General features: G+C 43.7%; 2 protein-coding genes across 3 annotated transcripts in view; both read right to left on the bottom strand.

Annotated features, from left to right (window-relative positions):
* Window positions 1–12,053, bottom strand: part of Cdk14 (cyclin dependent kinase 14) — a 591,789-nt gene extending 579,736 nt beyond the window's left edge. Inside the window, exons 1-2 of the mRNA XM_075956305.1 lie at window positions 12,013–12,053; window positions 1,641–1,734 (exon numbers count right to left, since the gene is read on the bottom strand). The gene's annotated coding sequence lies outside the window, so the exon portion shown is untranslated. The remainder of the gene's footprint in view (window positions 1–1,640; window positions 1,735–12,012) is intronic.
* Window positions 1–14,502, bottom strand: part of Pttg1ip2 (PTTG1IP family member 2) — a 28,819-nt gene extending 14,317 nt beyond the window's left edge. For both annotated transcript variants that reach the window (XM_075956313.1, XM_075956314.1), the window contains exons 1-3: window positions 14,358–14,502; window positions 12,013–12,059; window positions 1,641–1,734 (exon numbers count right to left, since the gene is read on the bottom strand). In XM_075956313.1, the coding sequence (XP_075812428.1) occupies window positions 1,641–1,734; window positions 12,013–12,059; window positions 14,358–14,502 (286 nt within the window). The remainder of the gene's footprint in view (window positions 1–1,640; window positions 1,735–12,012; window positions 12,060–14,357) is intronic.
* Between the last annotated feature and the right edge of the window lie 10,220 nt (window positions 14,503–24,722).

The raw sequence follows: 24,722 nt of genomic DNA, 5'->3' as shown, positions 1-24,722 counted from the left end.
ACAGATCAAAAAATTCTTATGTTTTTAACTCTTCTAGTATCATGCAATCTGAATTCCTGACATACATTCTCAGATCTCTGTTGGAATGAGGCTACAAGAGCATGCCCTGCCCTGCGTGTTCTAAGGCCACCGTTAATACGACAGTCACTGCTGAAACCCGCATTGGAAAGAGCTTAGCAGCCTACTGCACCAGGTCCCCTGTATTTGGCCTCTGTTTCATTTCTGGTACTTTCTCAGCAGGTAAGATAGTAAATGCCCAGACTGCCATTTCTGGGAAGGTGCCTGTAGACACCAAAGCACCAGCGTTCTGTTATCAGAGACAGCCCACACTGGCTGGAGGAGCAGATGTCTACTCTGGTGAACTTTCCCCTCCTTCAGACCACACAGCTTATTAGCCTGAGAGGCAGTGAGATGAACTAGAAGGGAAAACACAAAACAGGAGACCAGAGTTTCTCTTCCTAGTGAATGCAAGGTGTTTGTCTTTATAAGGTCCAAATACAGTTGATTTAAAAGACCCATAGAACCTGAAGCAAGCAGAGATTTAGGCAGAATTATATTTTTTCATTTCAGTTAAGAAAAACATCAGACAACTTGTTGATAGATGGGCTTTTCTTACCAAAGTCGTGCTCACTTGGAAAATCACCTGTTTTAGCTTTTCTAGAAATTTCATTGAAAAATATTAGTACTTTTTTTTTCCTGCTTTGGTTACTACCATATAGCATGTCCAAATTTGACATTACAAATAGAAAGATACTTTTTTGGTAAATGAGATTTGCTATCTGAAGGAGTCACCATTCTTAATAGTAATTCTCCAGACAGACTCCATTTGCCGAGGAAGTGTGTTACAGTAAAACCACTTGGCTCAGAACATCTGCAGTACTAACATGTACATATGTACATACATACACATACATACAATCACATGTGTGATGGAGGAAGGTCATTAGCTAATAAAGGAACTGCCTTGGCCCATTTTATTGGTTAGGACATAGGTAGATGGAGTAAACAGAACAGAATGCCGGGAGGAAGAGGAAGTGAGCTCAGACTCTACAGCTCCTCTCTCCTGGGCAGACGCACGCGATGAAGCAAGCCGCCAGGCTAGACATGCTGAATCTTTCCCGGTAAGACCGGTGCTCACAGATTATTAGAGATGGGTTGATTGGGATATCAGAATTAGCCAGTAAGGGCTAGAGCTAAAGGGCCAAGCAGTGATTAAAAGAATACAGTGTCCATGTAATTATTTCGGGTAAAGCTAGCCGTGGGGGCAGCCGGGTGCTGGGGACGCAGCCCCGCCGCTCCCTATTACTACACATGTGTGCACCACACACACACACACACAGTCAAGAGTTTCTACAGCATCACAACACAAACATCCCTTAACTAGGTTATGAACATCCCACAATAGAGATTTTTACAAATGAAATCTAACTGCTGAGTATTACGGCAAGGGTCCCATCTGACTCACTTTGAATCAATTCCACCCAGAACAACCCACGAGGGCAGCACTGAAGAGCAGCCCTGGACTAGAAAATTTTACTAATGCAAATGCAATCATTTTGAATCCCTCAAATGCAGCAAATCTCTACTATGCGCAAGTCAGATGCAATGAAGTCACAAAAATTGAAATGAGGACCACTTACCTCTACAGTTCGCCCAGAAGATGGAGTTGAATTTGCAGTCAGAATATGGGAAACAGTACTTTTTGCAGACTTTTTCTTCTCGGCACCAAATGCACTGTGTGCGGAAGGCGGAGATAAAGCAGTGTCAGAGTAGGTAACATTGGCAGCAGGTTTGCAGAACTAGTACAAGGGAGTGGTGGCACACACCTTTAATCTCAGGACTCGGGATCTTTGTGAGTTCAAGGCTACCCTGGGCCCCGCGACGTCAATCTAGAAACAGATCCAGGGTGGTGGTGGCTCACACCTTTAACCCCTGTGTTTAGGAGCTACACATCTTTAATCCCAGCACTAGGGAGGTGTAGACAGGAGTGATGTGACTGGGTGGAGAGAGGAATATAAAGAGGAAGAGACTGAGTGTGGAGTCTGAGGATTTGTGGAGAGAGGATTTTGCCCTTTCGGTCTGAAGATTTGGTAGAGGTAAAAGGTCTCCGTAGTGGTGGCTGGTTTGTTTTTCTGATCTTCATTTTTTGAATCCCAACATATTTTTTTAAAATAAATCCCAACCGTTCTCAACACTGTTAAGGTATTAGTAGTAGAAGTCATTGGAGGCCTTGAAGGGCTTTTTTCTTCTTTTTCTTTTTTCTTTTTTTTCTTCCAGACCTGAGTTCTCAAACAACAGAAGCAGTAGATATGGCTGCCTGGGGTTCACAAGTTCCCTTTGGGAATATCTACCCTTGGGGACCACCTTGCCTTTGAGATTCCTATCCTCATTGACTGACTGATACAGAGCTCCAAACTGTGTCCCAGTGAACATCTTTGCTTTGAGCTAAAAGACTACTCTGCTAGATGCTTTTCTTTTTGTTTTTTAAACCACAGGTGATCCATAGGTCAGGGCAAATGCACATGCTGAGCTCTTATCTTTTCTTGACTCTCGTCCCTTCTCTTAGGATCCTGGGAATCCTTCGTGGAATTTTCACTACTACTCAGTCACACAGATGTCACGCACACTTAAATCCCTTTCTCAGATGCTGCATTTTTGAGGATTCAACCCAAAACCTGTGTCAGGAAGCAGTGTTGAGAGAGCACGAGGTAGTGTTTGAAATGTCCTGAAGTCCCTATTCTGCGGCATCTACTCTCCTGGGGGGAGCCTGTCTCTCTTACGATGGTATTGGTCGTGCTGGCTGTCAATCAGCCTCGCGTCAGTTCCCGCCACCGTCTGCTCGGTGACGATGGTCCCATGGAAACAGGAAGTCTGAACGCAAACCCTTGTCAGCATCAGGTGCAGAAAAGGCCAGTGATGAGAACAACTGTGTGAGCAAGGACCAGACCCTGGAAGAAGACAAAAATGCCAGGAGCGGAGCTGCAGAGATTGCTGGACCGTTAAAGGGACTTGCTACTCTTTCAGAAGATCCGGGTTTCAGTTCGCAGTACTCAGCCGGCTTACAACCACTGTAACTGCAGGTCTAGGGGATCGAACTCCCTCTTCTGGCCTATGAGGGCTTCAGGCAAGCATGTGACACACGTGAGCAAACGAACACAGGAGATAAACATAAGTCCTTTCTGCAGATGTTCAGACTGATAAACGGCTGCCACGCAGGACTTAGCCCGAGACAGGCACTGTTCTAAGTCTTCCATAGGAATTAGTTCATTTCACTCTCCTAACACTCCTGTAAGCTAGCTTCTACACAGACGGGGACAATAAAGCACAGCACGGGCCAATGACTTGCATAATAGGACTGCACAGCCAGTAAAGATGGCAGCCCGGTTCTGAACTTGTAAACGGTGGTGGGAGACTGAGTCTAGATATACTCACGTCACTCCTTGCTGCAGAACCCCAAAACGATGGAGGTGAAGAATCACAGAGAAGCTTTTCTTCCATACTTGCCAAGATCAAAGGTCAGATCAAGTTGTTAAAGGAAACCCGAGAATGGGGTCACTTGGGTAGACAGACCTGTTACCTTAGGCTATGGCACTGCAAAGGCAAGGTCTAGACTCAGTGCTAAGGGCCTGCAGCTAGCCTTAGCTCTTAGTTCTCGGAGCTCCTAAGAGTCAAGCTTATGGCGTAGGGCAGTTTGAGGAGAAATTGCCTCATGAATGTGAACCTAACAGAGAGGAACTTGTTATTTAAGAGCTATGCTGGTTGACAGGACCCAGGAGCCCCCAGTAGCCATCACAGGTCCACAGTGTCCTCTAAAGTATCTCCCTCTGGAAAATGGAGATCTTTAGGATGCGTTACTTGGATGTACCTGTTGGCCGAAGAGCTCACTGCTCGGCCTGGGAAACTCGAGATGAGCACGTAGCACAGACTCTGGTACAATACCACTAACGACTGTCCTCTTTTCTGAATGGCCACGTTTACTATCGTTACCTTGGTTTTCCTTTTCTGTTGATTCTGGGGAGTTGTTTAATTCGTTGTGTCGCTGACGTGATGGAGCGTGGCCCATGGTTACTCGTTTCCAAACACAGGATTTGTTCGTGTCTGTGTGAGACTCTAGACTCAACTGGGAGCAGAACTCACAGTGACTGTGATTAAATGTCACTTTTAATGAGGACCGAGAGCGTTATTTTGCCTGAGGCATTTTTAAAATGACATGTATGTCCTCAACAGGCAGAGGCTGAAATGGGGCAAAGGGAAGCAGTTCGATTTGTCTAGTGTGGACCCATCTTGTGTTTCCACTTCTGATAATTATATCCTCTGTCCTTGTGGGTGTCTTCACTCGATGCTGTGTGGCTCTGAAGCTGTCAATCAGCTCTTCTCTGTTCCTTTCTTGCATATAAAGCAGTTGCGGTTATTTGACCCGGGCAGTGACACTCAAGGTAGTTCATCCCTCTGGCCAGTCTATTGTGCTGGTTTGACCAGAAGAAGAGGAATTCGAACTCTCTTTGGAGCCACAGACGTTGTGCGAGCTGTAGCAGTGATCATTCTCCTTGCTGGTTTGGAGAAGACCCAGATTGTGTGGGAGAAAGTGAGGTCACTCTACAGGGAAGAAGAGAAACAGGAGTGTGACAGCCTTTGAGAGTGTGACAGCTGAACATGAGGCCACGCCCACTCGGTTTAATGAAGGCGTTGAATTCTCTCTTCTATTAAATCAGCTTGAGATGAGTTTCTACCACTTAACCACAAAAAGATACCTTAACTACTGTAACTATGTCCAAAAAGTCTTCAAAGCACAGAACTTCATATTCATTGCCCAGGGTAACAGTATAATATATGGAGTGTCCCAAATTGGTAATGTATAATTTAAAACTAATATAACATGAGATTTTCCTTGTAGCTAAGGAGGGTGAACCGTGTAACTAGGAGAGCTTTATAACCTCAACTTCTTATATGACAGCTAAGAGTCTAGCTAAGGGCTTTGGAGTGATGGTTACTATGGCTCCATGGGACAGCTGGAATATTCATTTTGGAGTAGAACCTATTTTAACAACTTTATGCACATATAGAAATTGCTATTTTATATGGAAACATTATTAAAATGTAAATACAGGAAGGGCAGAGGTACATAATGATGATAAGTAGTGGGTTGATATTGTGCTTAAAAGGGTGTAATATTATACTACAAACAGGAAATGAGTGTTAGGATGCAAAGAACAAAAGAAAGTTTACAAGCCAGGTGCAGCAGAGATTGGACAGATGAACAAAGCATTGTTTCTGCTTCCTGGAAGGTGGAGTGTGCACACTTTAGAGAAACAAAGTCACATCTCTGAATACAAGAATATTATAATTTCAAGATAGTCAACATTTAAAATGTGGTAACAGGAAAAAGTATCCCTTCTATTCAGAATGACCAGACAAGGTTTCTTTCGAGCAATATGAAGAATGTAGCATGAGTCTTGAGGAACAAGCAGATGTGTACAGGGAAGGGGAGAGATGCAGGAGACACCACACAACACTAATTAAAGGACTGTGGTGGCAAAGTGAAAATCTGTACTGGTGGGTCTTTGTAAAGTCATTCAGAAAGATAGATGTCTCTTGCATTGTGATGGGCTTTGACTGTCCAACTAAGGGGTTCATATATTGTGTTTTACTTAACAATAGAGACTGAATTGGATTATTTGGGAGGTAAAGGTGACTTAATTCAAAATCTAATTATAATGACTAAGGCTTGAGAAGAGACTGGAAGGTCAGGGGTATGAAAATGAGGGATTGAGTAGCAGTATACAATGTCTAGGATTGCTCCATTGAAAAGAAAAGAATAGACATGTTTTCTGGAAGGCAGAGAAGTCAAAGATTTTTAAAATTAGAATTCTTGAGGGATGATGCCAGGAATAAAGAAGACAAAATGATCAACTTAGTTAAAGGCATTTTAATACCAAGAAAGAAATGTTAATCTAGCAGCCGTGAGCATCGCTCTTAGAGATCTGGTAGGCGTAAGGGTCTCCGGTAAGAGAGCACAGGATGAGCATCCATCGTAACAATGTTCTCCTTGCAGTGGATGGTAATAAACACAGAGACTCACAACCGGACAATGGGAGGGGGGACGCTTTAGAGTGCTCAGTCCTGAATGGGATGTAGTTTCCATATCCCTCCCTCAAGCCTCAGAGGTCTATGCAGAAGCGGAAGCCAAGAGTGTAAGGTCCGGAGGTGCTGGGTGATGCCAAGGAGACAGTGCTTTCCAGCTGCACCAAGACTGATGCGCATACGAACTCATAGAGGGACATCATGCACAGGACCTGCACAGGTGCAAACCAGATAGCATTCTGGGAAGTTATTTGCCATTGATGGATGCTGGGAGAGGGAAAAATTAGTTTTCTTCAGTTAAACACATTCTTCAATATCACGCATATTCAAGGGCAAGCCTCAGGGGCTCAGGAAGAGTTGGTCCACACAAAATGGACTCCAAGTTTTATTTTTATTCTTTTAGCTTTTATTTTTAAATGTTTTTTTGTTTGTTTTGCTCTGTTTGGGTGGGTCTTTTTGTTTTTTAAGAGAGAGAGAGAGCATTAAGTTGGGTGGGAAGGGGAAGATCTATACAGAATTGAGGGAGGGAAAAGAATGATCAAAGTATGTTGTATAAAAAAGTTTCAGTGAAAATACATTCAAAATACTTCATGTTACAAAACCCAAGACGAGTATATTAACTTAGGGATGCTCTCATTAGGAAGATGAAACGAGGTAAGGGAAGGAGAGGTGGGTGAGTGAAGAGGCCCCTGGAAAGGGCAAGATGACCAAAGAAAGAGCTAACATCTGGAAGAGCAAGTGGATGGTTTGAGATGCCGTGGCATTTGGTTACGGGGAGGCTTTAGCAACCTGCACGAAAGTTTGCTAAAGACGACATGATGCTGTGTGGCAAGCAGTAGTAAAATACATACATTGCCTACGAAAAAGAACAAAAAGGATTTTTCATTTTATCTGAACCAAAGGAAGACGACAACGCAGAGAAACGGACGGCAGCTCTAAGCGATCAATGAGATGACAGCACCTCTGAGTCTTTAAAGGTGTGCGTATACTTGTGCGCTTTTTAAGACTGTGTTTATTTCCTTATCACGTCTGTGTGCACACGTGTACAATACACAGCTGTGGCGTGCACGAAGTCAGAAGACAGCTTACAGGAACCAGTTCTCTCCTTCCGTCTTGTGGGTACTAGGAATCAACCTTGGGCCAACAGACTCTGCGGTAAGAACTTCTACCCACCGAGCCTGCTTCTTAGGCTGACGCAAGAACAGAGGCAAGACTACAGAGATGCACCTTGAAGGTTTCTAAAAGAACGTGTAAGAGAGAAAGCTCTGGCATCATTCAGCAGAAAAGAGAGAACACAAGGCCTACCAGATGGCCTTAAACACGTCAAAGAAAAGCATCCTCCACAAGAAGGGTCATGCCAAGAGCATGCACTGTGTCAGGAATACTTGCCCTGGAAAATAATGCATATTTCTGGCTCTTGTTTGTTTTCAGTTGGAGGACTTTACAAAGGCGATACGTTCAATGCCATGTCTGGATCTGAACCCATCATCTCCTAGTATATACGCCCTACACACTTTTGTATGTGTTCACTATCGGAAAAACAAGTGTTAAAATGGATCTCTTGGTGCAATGTGGGTTCCAGCATTTATAAATGCATCTGATAATCACATAACAGCCTTCCCACGTGAACTAGTCAACACATAAGTTAGGCCATGAGAGGTTTACAAGTCTTATAGCTTTCTATATGTCATTCCTTTCCATCCTGAACAGTAATCCATATCAGGAAGGGATGAATGGGAAAGACTTGTTTGTAGAGACAACCCAGGATCTACTCTGAGGCACTGCTTTAACTCACGGCAGAATTCAGCCTTGTCACTCCTATAAGTCAAGAACAAAACTTACCCAAGACAATCTCACCACTGTGACCTCAGGACCGAGAACCATCATTTCAGAGACTCAGCAGTGATACACAAAACTCTAAACGGCAGCAAAAGACCCACAAAAATTGCTTAGCCTATTTTAGTTGGCGTGGTCTTCTTAAAGGTTTACTTTTAATGGAACAAATACATCAACGTTTTGGTGGTGCATGAGGGCATGAGTGTATGTGTGTGTTCAAAGTATGAGTGTGTGTATGCGTGTGAAAGCCAGGAATCAACTTTAAGTGTTGATCTCAGGAGGCACCCTCTTTATTTTCCACACAGGGTCTCTCCCTGGCCCCAGGTTGGCCTGTTTGGCTAGGTTAGCTGGCCAGAAAGTTCCAGAGATTTGTCTGACTTGACTTCCCCAGCCCTGGGTTTTCTCATGGGTCCTAGGGATCCTAACTCAGTTCCTTGTGCTTATAGCGAGCGTTTCACTCACTTAGCTCCCCAGCCCCCACATTTTCTTTCTCATATGCTGTGTTTATGATCAAGTTAAGGGTGGGCTTTTAAATAAGTTTTTTTTATGGATTTGTTTTGGCCAGAACATTTTCTAATTCTAGAAAGGATGGCCTTTGCTATCAGACTACAAGGAAAATATTCAAACAGAATCTAAAGATTCTCTTTCACCTAAGAACATACATTATATGAACTCAAACTATAATGTTTGGAGGAAATTAGGTGCTGGTGTGATAATTCTCTTGAGTTAAGTGAAACAATGAACACAAAGTAGGGCTTTCCAAGATATGCCAAACATCTGTCCCTCCTGTGTGGCTCCAAGGAGAATGCAAATACTTGGTTGCTGTAGGAATTGCTGCCTGTAAAACAGGTCTTTGGAGCAGTGTGGGAAATAATAAAATCTGCTAGTGGAAGTCACTGTCCTCTCAGTTAGTGTGAGGACAGAGGATCTTCTCAGAAGACAGCACACTGATTCTACACTGACCATGCATAGCTACCCTTTCATTAATCCTAGGAGAGGGTGGGAATCGCTTTCACATCACCCTCAAATACACCCATCTCCAGATGTGTCATAATGGCTTGTGTGTAGAAATGTTTCAAGATAAAACTCTCTACCTTGTTACATTAGAGAGTGTATTGAATGCAGTGTAGGCTTCTTCTAATAGCTCAATAGTTATCGAATGCTTTCCACTCGATCACTGCAAGTGTGTGCTGGGAAATGTGTGAGGTGTGTTGACGCAAAGGTGGTGAAAACCCTGCCTTTGTCCTAGGGAACTGAGAACAGGAAACATGACAGCAAAAGACCAACACAATATATATCATATGAAAGAAAATGGAACGATGCATAGGTGTAAGTCCTATGAAGCATAGCAGGACTGCAGGAGGTATTAATCCTTTAAGGAAAAATGATAAGGATATGTAAATCTGAATAAAAATGACAGTCATCCTAAAATTCAGTGACTGAAGCTAATACCCAGAGTCTCTGTTTTTGTCTTTAAAATTAAAAGATCAAGTCACCTTTTGAGATTGAGATGTGAGGGGTGTGGATGATATTGGCATTTTAAGGATGGTTACAATGTTCTAGAACTACTACTGTGGGCGTTCTTAGGAAATGTTGCTAACCAAAAGAGCAAAGAATAATTAGCACCTGGGATCAGGTGGCCTTAGCAGCTATACTAACGAGGGCTGTGTTGTAATGTGTCTGTGCAGTAATTAGCTAATCATGCATCGCACTGGAGCATAGGAGGATCAGAGACCAACCAGAGCTGGGCAATGTGAGTGGCCAACAGAAAGGCAAGTTTGTTAACAATATAGGAGAAGATCATTTACTGCTGGCGTCACCTAAGGCTAGACCACAGTCCTATCTGTCTTCTAATGTGTCTTCAGCATTGGTATTACCACCAAAAGCCCCTAAAGAATGTGTTCAGTCCTTTCTGTCTAGTTACTAACCTTATAAAAACAGGGAAAGGTAAACAATAACAATAAAGTCATCTTAGTAATGTGGATGTGATCAGCAAAATCCAGCCTAGAGGAAGCTCAGCAGGACAACAATCTATTCTGTAACGAATAATTTGCAATAAAAGAAAAGGAGAATAGAAAGAATACATAGACTCAGAGAGACTTAAGGTATGTCTCAACCAATTACAGCATGTGGATCTGATTAAAGAATGCATAGACTCAAAGAGACTTAAGGTATGTCTCAACCAATTACAGCATGTGGATCTGATTTAAACAAACAAATATGAATCAAAAAAAGTAACTGGGTACTTAGTTGTTAATTTTTAGATGTGATTATATATGTAATACTTCAATTTTATTGAAGACATATATAGAGGGTCAAATATTTACAAATAAGATGATATTCATGTAATTATTGACTTCAAAATAATCTACTTGGAAAGAGGGACGTTCATGAGATAAAGTTACCCAAGATGACCCTTAGTGCTATAAAGTTTTATTATACTGTCTCCTATATTATTTTTTAAATACAGGGTTCCTTTTAGTTGCCTAGGCTAGCCTTCAACTCCTGGACTCAAGTGATGCACCTACCTCAGTTTCCTAGCGAAGGACAAGGAGCTCATGCCATAGTTCACAGGTGTGCTTCCTCTACTTTTATATGCTTGAAATTTTGCATGGCAAAACAATGAAAAGCAAAAAGGTGGGGGGATTAATTTACGTGAATGATTAAAATTCACAAGGGAGCCTGGTGAGGTCAGGGGCAAGCACCTGAAGAAAACTGAAGGGACTAAAGGGCTGAGTGGGAGGGTGGGTAGATAGACTTATCTTGTTGAGGCATAAGCATAGGTACAGTGCCAGGAAAGGAGAAAATGACGGGCACCATAGGCAGTTCAGGGCTCAGAGAGTTATCCCTGTTATTCGGTCTACAGAGTTAAGGAAGTGGACATGGAGACAGTGTGTGTCTGAGCCAGGGTTATCTGAGGAACATGGAGACAGCGTGTGTCTGAGCCAGAGTTATCTGAGGAAAGCTGGTAATGTGGTGGGAACAGAGTGGAGAATTCAATGAGCCAGAAACTCAGGTCCTCACTGAAGCACAAGAGTGACCAGGAAGAAGAGCAGAGGCCAATGATACTTATCTAGATCACGATAGCAGAAACCATCACCAGAATGTGTCCCTTGTCTGTGCTGTGGTCAGTTCTCCAAGAGAGTAGACCTGAATGACTTTTCAAGTGTTACCACACAGCTGTGTGGTGTGGGACGTCCTTCTGTCTATGTATTGTTGCCTTTATTGGTTAATGAATGAAGAATTTGTCTTGGCCTGTGATAGGGTAGAATAGAGCTAGGCAGTGGAACTAAACTGAATGCCGGGAGAAAGAAGGCGGAGTCAAGGAGATGCCATGGAGCCACCAGAGGAGAAAGACACAAGTCACCAGTTAGAACGTTGCCGGTAGGCCACCAGTATTGTGGTAATATAAAATAATGGAAATGGGTTAAATTAAGATGTAAGAGCTAGCCAATAAGAAGCTAGACCTAATAGGCCAAGCAGTGATTTAATTAATACAGTTTCTGTGTGATTATTTCTGGAGTCTGGGCAGCTGGGACATGAACAATAATCTCCTATTGGACACTATCTGTACACTATTGGACACTATCTGCTTCATCGCTGTTGGGATTTTGTTTTTTACTTATTTGTTGTTTTTCTTCAAAGCTGGAAATAAAAAATAATTATACAAAAAAAAGACATTTAATCATCTGAGAAGGGGACCTTAGTTACGCTGAGGTTATGGATCATGTGCCATTCTTTCTAGCCTTTAGAGGTTATAATGAAAATATTGCCATATTTCAAAAGCTATAGCTTTGTTTACAAAAATTCTTCCAACATTTTGGTGTGATTTCATTTTTCAAGCAAAAACTTGCTTTCTTTTTGATGTATTATTTTCCAGATGGAAGTACAAGCCTATACTGAAGTATTTCCGTTATTTTTTTAGACCCACAAAGGATGGTTTACAGTAAAGGGACATAGCTTCATAGCTGTCATTATTTGTTTCAGCTGTCAAAGTGTAGGAAACAAAACTTAGCACATCTTCCAGGTGACAACTGTAAGCATGTGAATTCATAACATTCCCAGGACAATTTATTCATAAGAAAATTAACTTACTCTCTTGTCTCGGGTACACGATGGACAAGTTTGCTTTTGAGCACAGTCTACAAAAAACCAAAAAGCATAAAAATTAAAACCAAAGCCAATTTAGTGCTCACTTTATTCCTGTTTCAAGCTCTATTCATCCATATTCAAACAGCTTGCTTTTTTATTTACATACACCTAGATGCAGTCCTCACGTGGTGGTTTGCATACGATCGGCCCTACAGGCTCATATGTTTGGAGGCTTGGTCCCTAGTTAGCAGAACTGTTTGGGGGAAGGATTAAGAGCAGGTGTGGCTTTGAAGTTTAGAAGCCCACACCAGGCCCATTGTTTCTCTTTCTACAAGCCTCCTGCTTGCAGATCAGCTGCTTGGAGAGCCTCCCCTGCTGCTCCAGCGCCGTGTCTGCCTGCCTGTTGTCATGCTTGTCACCATGACGGTCATCGACTCGCCCTCTGAAACCATAAGCAAGGCCCCTAACTAAGTATTTTCTTGTATAAGTTGCCTTGGCCATGTTGTCTCTTTACAGCAATAGAAAACTAATGAAGACACACTACCCTTACAATTTAATCCCCAACTCATTTCCCCTAGTTTCCGGGGGAAAAAAATATGAGATGGCATTATTCAGTGTTGATTAGCCAACTTCTACAAAACTTCGACAAGATAATCAAAATTAGCAAATTGTCAATTGCACCACACAGTTTTAATATACCATATCATACCTTAGAAATAGTTTGTTGTCAGAACAGTTTTACAAAGACATTCCTGGCTAAGTAATTAATCCCTTATTTAAAAAAGAAACCTGAGCCGTGCAGTGGTGGCACACACCTTTAATCCCAGCACTTGGGAGGCAGAGGCAGAGAGATCTCTGTGAGTTCAAGACCAGCCTGGTCTACAGAGCAAGTTCCAGGACAGCCAGGGCTATTACACAGAAAAACCATGGTTTGAAAAAACAAAATAACAATAATAATAATATAAATAAAAACTAAAAAGAAACTTGCAATTCTCCAACCTGCTTTGCCACGAAACTTAAAAAGCTCCTTCCAGATGAAGATATTTTTCCTTTGTAGAAAAGTGATAGCATAATAGTATCACTTATCTGCGAAAGTTCTATAATGAAAACTGAGTTCCAATTCAAAAACCCATTTTGACGGCTCATGTTATTACTCTGATGGCTTCTGAAAAAACGAAGTTTATATCTGATATCTGGTGCTCATGTTTTATAGCACAAGAATAATCAAGTTATTCTACCCATTATTTGGTGGCAGAACTCACAGGCTTTGTAAGAACAGTCTATTTAGTTTCAGATTGTTTAATTAGATGCAGAGCTCATCCGGCTGGGAAAAAAATTACAGTTCAGTTCTTGAATTAAATCTTATTGATCATTAGTTCATTTCCTATCCTTGAAGAATGTTAAAATTCCTACAGTAACATTACACAATGAAAAGACAAAGTAAATAGAAAAGATTCTAAGGCTTCGAGAGTGTCCAAGATGCTGCTCCAGGTTTGATTTCAGGAGAAATGACCTGGTCACCATTATCTGAACTCTGAAACCAGGGCCAGAAAGCTGGGCTCAGCGAGCAAATGCAAAGGTCTTGCAAGCCTAAATGCCTGAGTTCAGGGCCACAAAAAGGTGGAGGAGAGAGCAGACTGCACAGAGTTGATCTCCAACTTCCACAGGCGTGTGTGGATCTGAGATACACACCACCTTCAAAATAATAATGAATAAAGTTCAACTTCAAAAAGAAGAAACCAAAAATGTATTGCTTTGAACTAAACTCCAGATTTTCTCAAGATTTCATTCGATTTTTACACCAGTGTCTTGGTTGGCCCCTTGGTATGGAGGTTGATCCCTTCAGATGGACAGCTAGCCCGGCACCCAAGCCCGGAATTCCAGTCTCTTGACCAGAAGGAGTTTTATCTTAGCCCATCGTCCCTGCTTCTCTGACATGGCTCCCTCGGAAGAGCTAACCCTAAAATCATGTAAGAGCCAGATCAGGCATGAGAGCCCCCACGAGAGTCTGCTTCTGGCATCTCTGGCCCCTGGCAATGAGGGGACTGCCAAGAAACAGAAACTGGCCACTTTTCTTTGGCGTCTTTCTACACTAAACTGCATAGCCAGTTTCTCCTTCTGGTTCTCATCAATAGAATTTAGGCAGTGGGAACAATCGGAGTTCAGTTTTCACTAGATTCCCTCACAACATAAAGAACCTTCTTTAAAAAATGTCTCCCCACCACCCCACCACCACCACCACCACACGACCAGTATTGAAATGAACAATTGAGGCAGCTAGGATGCCCCAACCGAGAAGCCCGTGGGGCACCGCCACAGCACCCCTCCTGGCATCACAGGTCACTCACCCATTTCGACGTGCTTTGCTTCTAACTGCCGGTTCCAGAATTGGAGGGTTTTCGTACTTTTGTGGTCGGAGATAAACAGCTGGATGAGAGCTAGCGAGAGGAACAAGGGCAGGAGAATGTGGCTCCAGACCCTCAGCCAGCGCATGGCTTGGGTCGGACTCTGCACACAGGACACTGGACTCTATAGGAAGATCCTGCGCAGGGACCCCACTCAGGGGCCCCACCCAGCCCTGAGCCCCAGGCCGTCCTGTTCTGACCCCTGCACTCCAGCATAATCAGCAGAACCTTGGAATGTTAAGGCTGGAATGAGAACGTTGAGACCGCCCTCCTGGTGCGCACCGGACTCAAGCCCTGAGAGCTGCAGGCCGGCTGTCCGCTGCACCTGAGGAAAGGCTCCTTCTCTGCCCCCGAAGCCTTTTCCTCTATGCTGCTGATTTTTGATGAGAGGAGTAAGGTTTAATTTCCAGTGTCCGTCGCATATAAAGTAATTGGCCCTTCTGGAGAGACATAAATGAATCCCCATTCTCTCGTATCTCTCAGGAGGGTACACGGCAGGCCATGAAACACATTGTCTGAAAATTTCCAGTCCGGGCCTTGACTCTGCTGGGAACAGATGATTACTCCGATACAGTTGCTCAAGGCGTGTGTTATACATAATACAAAGATGAACCTCTCTTATTTTCATAATCATTTGTTTAGTAATCATAATATAGAATGGCAACAATGTAAACCTACCTTTTAAAGAAAATCTCTTTAAAAACTCAACTTTCGGAAATACAATAGCTGTACACAAAGGGTATGGGCAAGAGTTGGGCAGGTGGGACCAGAATGCTGAACCCGGAGCGCTACTGACCTGAGCGACTGCAGAGAACCGGAGGTGGACGCCAGAGAGATAGAAAAATGCCCTTAAGTAAAGACCATTTTGGTTTGGTTTTAAAGATCGTTTCCATGTTCCTAGCATACTGATCTATACTGTGACTTGCCAGTGAAGTATCCAACACTGGCCATAAATACAGAAGACGGAAAGACACGCTCGACAGCCTGTTGGTTAGGGTGACAGCAAACAGAGGAGTATTTGTTGTAACATGAAAAGTGCTTTTACAAACAAGAGAAGCACAAAGCTAAATGGGAAAATGAACAGAGATAGGAGGAGCCCATTTACAGAAAAGAAAATCTAAGAAAAAAAAAAGATGGTTGCTAATACGAGACAACTGTGAGTCACTGTAATAAACTACATGAGCGCTCATGGCGGACCAATGAAGCAGCCAGCGTTGATAAAGGAAACTAACCCAGCTGCTGAGGATGTGGGGAGAGTTACCTTTGGCACAGCTCTGAATTGCTCCTGCCTTTGGAAAGCACCCTGGGAAGCTACAGGAAATAAAAATACTTAAAAATAAGTATGTTCTGGGGACATAGAATATATATTCTCAGTAAATGTGCTTCCTGATGCCCATTAGTTCTTATGATACAACTCAGCATCGAAGGGAAGCCTGAAATATTAGACCGGAGAAAAGCAAGGCATGGAATTTTTCCTGGCGCGGGGGTGGGCAAATGGTTTAAGTGTATCCGTTCCAAGACCCTCTCGGAGCTTTTACAGAGGCTTGGGGCAAGGATGCATGTTTCCTCTGGTTTCAGACTTGGAAGGATTCGTCTCCATGGCTGCTAACGCCAGCTTGAGGTAGAGCACGGCTGAGAAAAGCCCGGATCAGAGCTCGAGTGACGGATGGCTCCAGCTGTTGAGGCCCAGATTCCTCGACATTTTCATCCCAGCGCTATGATTCCTGCGAATCGTTCAGTCAACACTAAACATGGTGAGTTACCAATATGGAAAGCCTTCGGCAGGAGATTTTGGATAACAGACTCCCCGTAAACCTAGCTGAAATGTTCTTGGAACTGTGCGGTCTCTGAACCACGGTCAACCAACACTTCTTTCTCCTCCCTTCACAGGTCAGAACTGTATGAGTACTCAGAAAGTCTCGCCTTCTGTCCCACATTTCCCCAGCGAATATCATGTACATATAATCCATATGTACTCTCTCAGATGAATCTCAAAAGACCCAAACCAACGCAAACACTAAAGGAAAGTTCTGGGAAATGGTGTTAGGTCAGCCAACATGTTTAGCCTCACTCTGGATGCTGGTTGCCTGGTGACTGGAGGCCTCAAGGAGAACTATAGGAGAATACCACAGATCGTTGACTTGAACGACAGACTTTGTTGCCCTTCTGGAGGCTGGCAAGGACGGCCTCTAGGGAGGCTTCTCTTTAAACTATGTGCGCAGCGCCTTCTGGCTTTGGGCTCACGTCACGTGTGCTTCTCCCTGTGCACACAAAGCCCTAGCATCTCTTCTCCCGTGAGGACTGAGAACTCAAAGCTCAGCACCCTGCTTTATGACTTCATTTATCCTTAATTAGCTCCTCGGAGTCCCTGTTTCTAAACTGTCATCCTGGAGGGAACACAATTCACACCGTAATAGTGGCAAACTTATTGGAAGGATTTCTCTGTTATCATTCAGCTTTCTATTTTGTTTCCTGTACTCTTTGTCTTTCAAAATTATTCCTGGTCCCCATCCCGCAATGTACAAATCCTATCTTCTCTCTTTCCCTGCTTCTTACATAATCTCTGTTCTCGCCTTAGTCATAAGCAAATGTGTGTTCATTAAAATAGTTTCCAAGCACTTTCTTAGACATTTGCATTTAACAGGTACAGAGTTGATATCTAAACAATTTCAAAAGATGGAACTAGTAAACAAACTAAAGAAATCCCGTCCATTAAATGTCTAGGTGTGACTATTAGCGCCACCTGTTGGTGGCCACAATAACGGCATGATTTCTAGTTTAAACAGTTCGTTCTGGTCCACGGAGGGGATGTGTTCAAAGTGTAAAGGTGAAGCGGCGTCTCTGTTACTCTTCGCTCTTTCTTACCCCCCTGCATCAGTGAAAACACAGAGGTTTGGCAGGAGTTACAAGAACAGGCGGGTGACACACTTACAGGTAACAAACAGTGAAGGAAGATGCCGCCAGAGACCATCAGCAGGGACTGGCCGGGAGGCTGCTCCTAAAGCTGCAGAGATTAGCGTGTCTGATAGAATAGGGAAATCGCATATCATGACTTCTCTGTCTTTCTCCTCCCGTTGTCTTTCCAAACGCGGAGGGGCGGAGAAACTCGGGCAGCACAGCTGGCAAAGGCTAAGGCGGAGCAGAGAGGATGAAGGGTGGACTTGGCCGCTTCACCAGGGATTCACCAGCATAGCCAGAGCGGTATCCCCTCCTACGCATGCACAAAACCACTTTGCATTTGTATTATGTGCCTTTACTTTACATGCTTGGTACCTATATTAACAGAAGATTAAGTTATCAATGTCTCATCTGTGATGATGAAACTCCCATACCTCATTATAGGAGGAACTCATAAATAAGCACTTTTAAGGAAATGAAACATGAACACATACTGATTTTCTATCTTCACAGTTTAATACCTTGCTGGAGGAAAAGGGTTGATGTGACCCACTTCATAACGTGTCTTAATGCTCAGTGAACTGCTATCTCAAGTTCAACGTGTTGAATTCCAGTTTTGAACAATACATCAGCAAAGTGAATAAAATAGATTCTCTGGGTCTCTGATTGTTAATGTGTAATGAGCAAATGTGAACACCATTTTCTAGGACTGCTTCCCTAGCTGTTTGACTTTTAAACAAAATATAAGCATATTTTAAAAAATAAGCCTACTTATATTGATCTCTGGTTTGGCTAAATGTCCATAGGAAGGCTTTAAATGGAAGTGGAGAGGCACCTTTATCTCTAAAAGCAGCGCTAAAGTCAACCCTAAAGGCATTCAAACGGAGCCTGACGACTGAACTTGTAGATAAACAGCCTGTGGAAGGTCAACAGATAGTTCCCCTCTGCTGCAGGTTAACAGGGGAGTACCGCTCCAGTCAGTGCCTCCATTCCTTCTGAAGACACGCGGAAACCATGCTTGCAGTAACTGATGCCCTTCCCTCCACTCTGACCATTCTGAAAGGACTCAGCAAACTGCAGAAGGTGCCCGATGAGACATTTAAGACAGACAGACAAGTGTTCTCATCGTGGCGGTCTAATTACTGCGTTGACGGGATGACAGGGTCACATCAATATTTTAGTAGCGCTATCAATCTCTAGGCCTCGGAGCAGCTAGTTCTTCAAACGTCACAGTCCCTGTACATTCCTAACAAGGGAGCGGGAGCATAATGGAAATTGTTGGTATTCCGTTGTTCCAGAACAAGGAATGTTTAGAATCTACATGACATTTCTGAGGGCACATACAGAGCATGAAAAGGCATCTCGATGGAAAACACATACATTCTGGCTGGTGAGTGTTGCTAAGTGCGCCATTCAGCAAATGTTCCACTGTATTGGGTTTCAGGCATCGGCTGAATTATATTATGGCGAGAGTTGTGATTAAGGTATGCTAACTCAAAACGACAAGCCAAGGGCATTTAAAGCCCGCATCGCAATGAGAGCTGGCAGCACAGAGACAGCTGCCTTAAGCCCGCTCCTCTAATATTTCAAAGGAGAGCATCAATGGATTTCTGATACCATATGTGCCAACTGCAGAAATTCTAGAACAGCGTGAGAGACTGCGGGTGAAAGGTCACACTGCCTTCTACAGATGGCCTGTTTAATTATTAAAGAACAATTTCCAACATCTAATCATGTCAGGCTTGAAATAAAAGGTCTTCTTGGGTATCCCCGAAGTTTGTGGCAACCTAAACTCCACTACCCAACTTGTATGAAGCCAGTAAGTAGCATATGTTATTTCAATCCCTAACTTGATTTGCATTCTCACGTGAGTTGGATTTGTTTTTCAGGCAGGCTCTAAAAGACCTCTCATGGGAAAAAAATGAAGGTCATATCTTTGGCAGGGGATTTTTAAATTAAATCAAAATCTTTGCTTTGGTCTTAAATCTGGCTCAAATTCTCCAGGAGAATGGAATCTCCTTCCATCAGTACTGCTTGTACTTCTGCTAGACAGTTTCTCATCTAGCTTCAAAAATGTTCTGAAAAATATTTTTAAAAAGTGTGATGAAAAAAAATACCCTGACAAAAGCAACTTCAAAAGGGAAAGTCAATGCTGGTTCCCAGTTCGACGTTACAGTCCATCACTGGGGGAGTCACAGCAGGGGTGTGAGGCGGTGCCAGACATCCCCAGGAAGCAGGGAATAAAGGAAGCTCATGGTCACCTCCTCTCCTCTTCTTACACAGTGCAGGACAGGGAATGGTGTCACCCACAGTGGGCGGCTCAGTTAACTCAATGAAGATAATCTAGCCCAGGCTAGCCCAGAGGTCCATCGCCCAAGTGATCCGAGATCTCATCACCTTGACAACAGAGATTAACTATCTCACATCCAGCAAGTGCTAGGTTCTCTTCTCATCAATGCATTCACACGTTTGCATGCATGTGTTGGGTTTCACACCGATGCAACTTAAGAAGGAACAGGTAGAATAAGTGTGTGTGTGTGTGTGTGTGTGATCAAAATCCAACAGGCAATGTCTGCCATGTAAGACGGGTCCAGAAAACATTCCTAAAAGACAATGGCAGCTCCTCCTGGAAGATTGAGCAGCACTGAACGTACAGAGCTAACCCCCACCCCTGCCCCATGAAATGAAAGATCAGTCAGAAAATCTGACTGACATCCTATTTCCGGTAAGGTGTGGGAACAGTGACTGTACAGTCACTCACATTTAAAGCCCAGAATTGTTACCAGTACTCTTGGGCCAAAGGCCACCAGGGTCTGAGCTGTCGTTGAACCGTGGGGTTTGTTCCTTGCTACAGAGAGAAAGAATTCGTAGCATGGGAAAATGGAGGCTGTCTCAGTAAGAAGGTGTTGGAAGAGTCTATCACAGAATTTAGACGTGCATTAGAGATGAGAGAGAAGTCTTAAGGGACCAGGACTTTCTCCTGAATTGATTTCTAACAGGGAGTTGGTTCTTCTTACCTAGGAGGAAGCCTAGAGAGTGTCTGACCCTGTATGTAACAAGCAGCTGTCACTCTTACTAGCTGGAATAGGACGGATACTATCAACCAGAAACGAGGTAGACGAGGTAGAATTTGAACTGGGAGCCTAACCAGCACTTGCCCATTTACCTGTTTTCCAGACACTGGCCACAGAAGCAGAAAAGAAGCAAAACAGTAGGAAAGGTTCCAAGAAGCCCCAGTTTTACAGTCAAGCACAGGAGGAAAGTTGGATCTCAGTGAATAGATTCCCATCAAGTCTGCAAAGTCCTGGCTATGGAATACACGCCTAAGACAAGGTGATTTAGTCGGGACCGACATCTGCCATGGTAGCCAGATTCCTCCTCCGAGTTTGCTTTTACTTTGGCCATCTCCTAGGGCTCTTAGATCCTTTTGGTACTCTGTGGGAACGCTCTGTCAGGAGAGGGTTGCATTAATTCCTGATAAAAAGCACTCCACGAGGGGTGAACACAGGTCATGCCCTCAACAGTGGGTCTCTCTGCTCCTGAACATGAAAGCCCTGGGCTCTCCTGGACTAGCTTGCCTTTCTCTGCTACACACAGTCCCGGAAGATGCGAAAGTGAAGGTGTCTTCCCAGCTTCCTTCCTGGCAAAAATCGGCAAGCCAAGTGGTGCATGGTGTCATAGCATTGAGGAGGTGGAGACAAGAGGGTCAATTCAACGTCGTCGTGGTTACAGACTAAGTTCAAGGCCCACTGCGCCATGTGAGACTTTGTCTCAAAGCGTCATACACACTTCTCTTGGGGAAGAAAGTGTCCTCCTACCCGGAGCCTGTGTGAAGTGACAGCTGAGGTGTTAGAGTGACAGAGGCTGTTCTCTGAGGAGACTCTCCCTTCCCTTCACCAAGAGCCCTAGAGCTTGCTATCTTGAGGTTTCATTGCTCAGTGTGTTTTCTGAGTCTTTGGTTTGCATCCAAAGAACCCTACTTGACACAGATTTATTTGGCAATGTTTTCTATTCCGCAGAGTTTGGGGGCAATGTCCTTTGTGTCACCTCATCATAATGAGAAAGGACACACTGGAAGCTGTGACTTTCCAGCTCTTAGGGAAACTGGACAACATTCTCTCAGGGTCTCCTGACTTACGACATTCTGGGGCTGCTTCCCGAGCACTGAGAGGCGGTCAGAATGAGCACCACAGAGACAATGGGTCTTTGACCTTGATGTTTTTCTGTTACTCTTTCCAATGGGAGCACATGCAGTTGAACTCACCAGAGTTCTGATCCAGCTTGTGTCTCTGACGAACGAGGAGAAGGCCTCTATTTCCATCTATTTATTCAGAAATCTGAAGAAAAGCCTTCTCATTCTGAAGAGCTCTCTCCAAAAGCTCACTGGTATATGAAACTAGAGCTATTCCCATGTGACGTAACATGTTTTTCTTTTTTTAAAAAAATATTTATTTTAATGTGCATTTGTGTGTAGTAGGTGCTGTGGGATGCTTTCCTGCCACCTGACTCTAGGCTGCCTGGGTAGCTTATGCCCCAAAATAATTACATGGAAACTGCATTCTTTTAAATACTGCCTGGCCCATTAGTTCCAGCCTCTTTTTGGCTAATTCTCACATCTTGCTCTAACCCATATTTAATGAGTGTAGCACCACGAGGTGGTGGCTTACAGGGAGGGATCTTAGCCTGTGTCCAGCTTGGAAAGGAGAGCTATAGCGTCTGTCTCACTGCCTTCTTCCTCCCAGCATTCTGTTCTGTCTTCCCCGCCTACCTATGTTCTGACCTATCAGGCCAAGCAGTTTTCTTTATTAATTAACCAATGAAACAACAGATAGATAGAAGACCCACCTACATCATTTGCATTTTGCCATGAGTGCCAGGTCCCCTGGAACTAGAATTATAGACAGTTCTGAGCTCCCATATGGGTTCTGGGAATTGAACCCAGGTCCTCTGGAAGAACAACAATCAGTGTTCTTAACCACTGAGCCATCTTCCAGCCCCCCCAGGATGTTTTTCTGAAAACAAGGTCAAGCATGTGCTCCCAGTTCTGTGGCTTTCTGATGGGTATTTGAAGCTGCACCAAGCAACCCATGGGAAATGAACGTTTGGATGACAGGCACCGGTGGGGAAAGACACACTCCAGCTATATCCCTTAAAAACTTCAGGCTAGGAGAGAAAGAATCTGCCTTGGAACATAAACACCGGAGAGCAGTTTTAGCTTAGAAATCAGGAGTCCAGGAGCTTTTCATCCTGCAAAGCCAAAGTCGTGATGAGAGAGACGGCCATTCCGAGAACACTCGCCTGATGCTTCCAGATGGTTGCCCACATAGCAAATCCAAGGAAAGCGGCCAGCACTTCAGACTAATCAGAGAGTTCAGAAGGAGTCCTTGAGTACAAGCTTTAGGGACTCCTGTGTATTAGCCATAGTGATCAGAAACGTGGTTGGGACAGAATCCTATTTGTAGTATCACAGAAGCCTGTTGTTTACAACGCAAATCTCAAAACAAGTGGATGGAACATAGATGCAGAAATGATACATTTGTCATTTAGAATAAGTGCGAATTATTTCCTTTATGTGCACGCGCAGGGGTGTGTGTGTGTGTGTGTGTGTGTAGCATATACATGGGGATGAGACAATTTGCTGGATTTAGTTCTCTCCTTCCACCATGTGGGTTACAGGGACCAAACTCAGGTGCCAGATCTGGTGGCAACTGCCTTTACTCTCTGAGCCATCTTACAGCCCAGTGCAAAAAAAAACTGTATTTTTAAAAATGCTAAATTCAAAGGTATTATGTAAATATTTATAGATTAATTTACAAAATGCAGATTGTTAGGTATCTCTGGCCAATGCAATAGGATTTGAGACACAAATGTAGGAATTTTATTGCTTAGAAAAAATTAAATAAAAATTTATGGGAACATGGTAAGGTGTATTGTATAATAGCAGGGCAGAAGCATTACTATCCTTTTCCTTATTTTCTATAGTTGTACTTATATTTCATTATAAAATGTTTTTAAGTCCTATATAAGGAGCAGGAAGATGTTCCTATGGTCTCTTATTTAAACTAGAGAATCACAACATGAAATAGGGTCAGTTTAAACACGCGCATGTGTTCAGTGTTTGGTGGAAACTCTTCCGCACTTTGGCCGGTAAATTAAGCCATGCTTGAAATAAGCTGGAGCCACACGCCTAGGGGCGGTGCTCTTTGTGCAAATACTTCCTCTTACGGAGAAAATTGTCGTTCACGTCTCTACTCCATGTAGTGCCTGTGGGCTCGGGAGGAAAATGTCACAAGTCCAGGCTCCAATTTTGCCCGCTACTTACCAGCCCTGCAGAAGTTACGCTCACATCTGGGCAGGCTGGATACATACACAAGGTGAGGGGAGTGTTAGACTGCTCTCTGTGTAGCGATGCTGCGGGAGGCTCCTCACAGCCTTCGCTTTCCAGGCGGAAGTCCATGAAAAGTCAAACACGATTTAGATGCCAGGGGGTGAAAGCAGGCATATTTTGGGGGAAAGCGGGAGTATCCATGTAATAATGAAGGCTCCCAACCTGTTCATGTGAATGGCATTTAACCCCAGGGTAGACCAGGTGTAGCGGTGTGCACTCTTAATTCTCGTACTTGGGAGGCAGAAGCAGAAGATGTCTGTGAGTTCTGAGTTCCAGATTCACCTAGTCTACATAGCAAGTTCTAAGACACCTAGGGCCATAGAGAGAGAGCCTGTCTCAAAAACCAAACCAAAGCACCATGTAGACACGGATAAACTTGGATTTCTGAGCTTGTCTCCACTCTTAAGGGCTAGGATTATAGGATGTGCCACCAAGCCCAGTTCCATGCTTGTTCCATGAGGACATGCATGTTCCAGAGGACAGAACCATAGCTGCATGCTTGCTGGGGAACACTCTGCTGCTTAAACACATCCTCAGCCTCCAAATCTAATCTCATAGGAAAAAAATCTGTGAATTATCATTCTTGTTGTCATTGTATCTGCTTTTGTTTTTTTTTTAAATGCTATCACCATTTACATAGCTCAAATAGGCCTTAAACTTGTCCTCCCCTTCAACTCCAGAGTGCTGGGGTGGCAGGTGTGGGCCACCACCCTCCGGGGGCCACTGTGTAAGGATACAATAGTTAGCTGGGTGGGGAAGAGAGAGAATGGTGTGCGGTATTTGGGAAAACGCTATCTGAAGCTAAAGCACCCCACAGAGATCTGTGCACACATCTTAGTAAGTAGTGACTTCTTTTCCTGTTTTCTGCTCCCAGCTGTCAAACATATTTACCGTAAAGTATTAGAAAATAGGGGCTAGTGCAGCAGAAAACAAATTCATTCCGAGCCTTCCACTCCGAAGTCACCGATAGCATTTGTTGTTGTGGATCCACCCTGCACTTTTTTTTTTTTACATAGGGATCC

This window comes from Microtus pennsylvanicus, chromosome 22 (genome assembly GCF_037038515.1).
Source record: "Microtus pennsylvanicus isolate mMicPen1 chromosome 22, mMicPen1.hap1, whole genome shotgun sequence".
Lineage (NCBI taxonomy): Eukaryota > Metazoa > Chordata > Mammalia > Rodentia > Cricetidae > Microtus > Microtus pennsylvanicus.
This window is presented reverse-complemented; position numbering and strand designations above follow the sequence as displayed.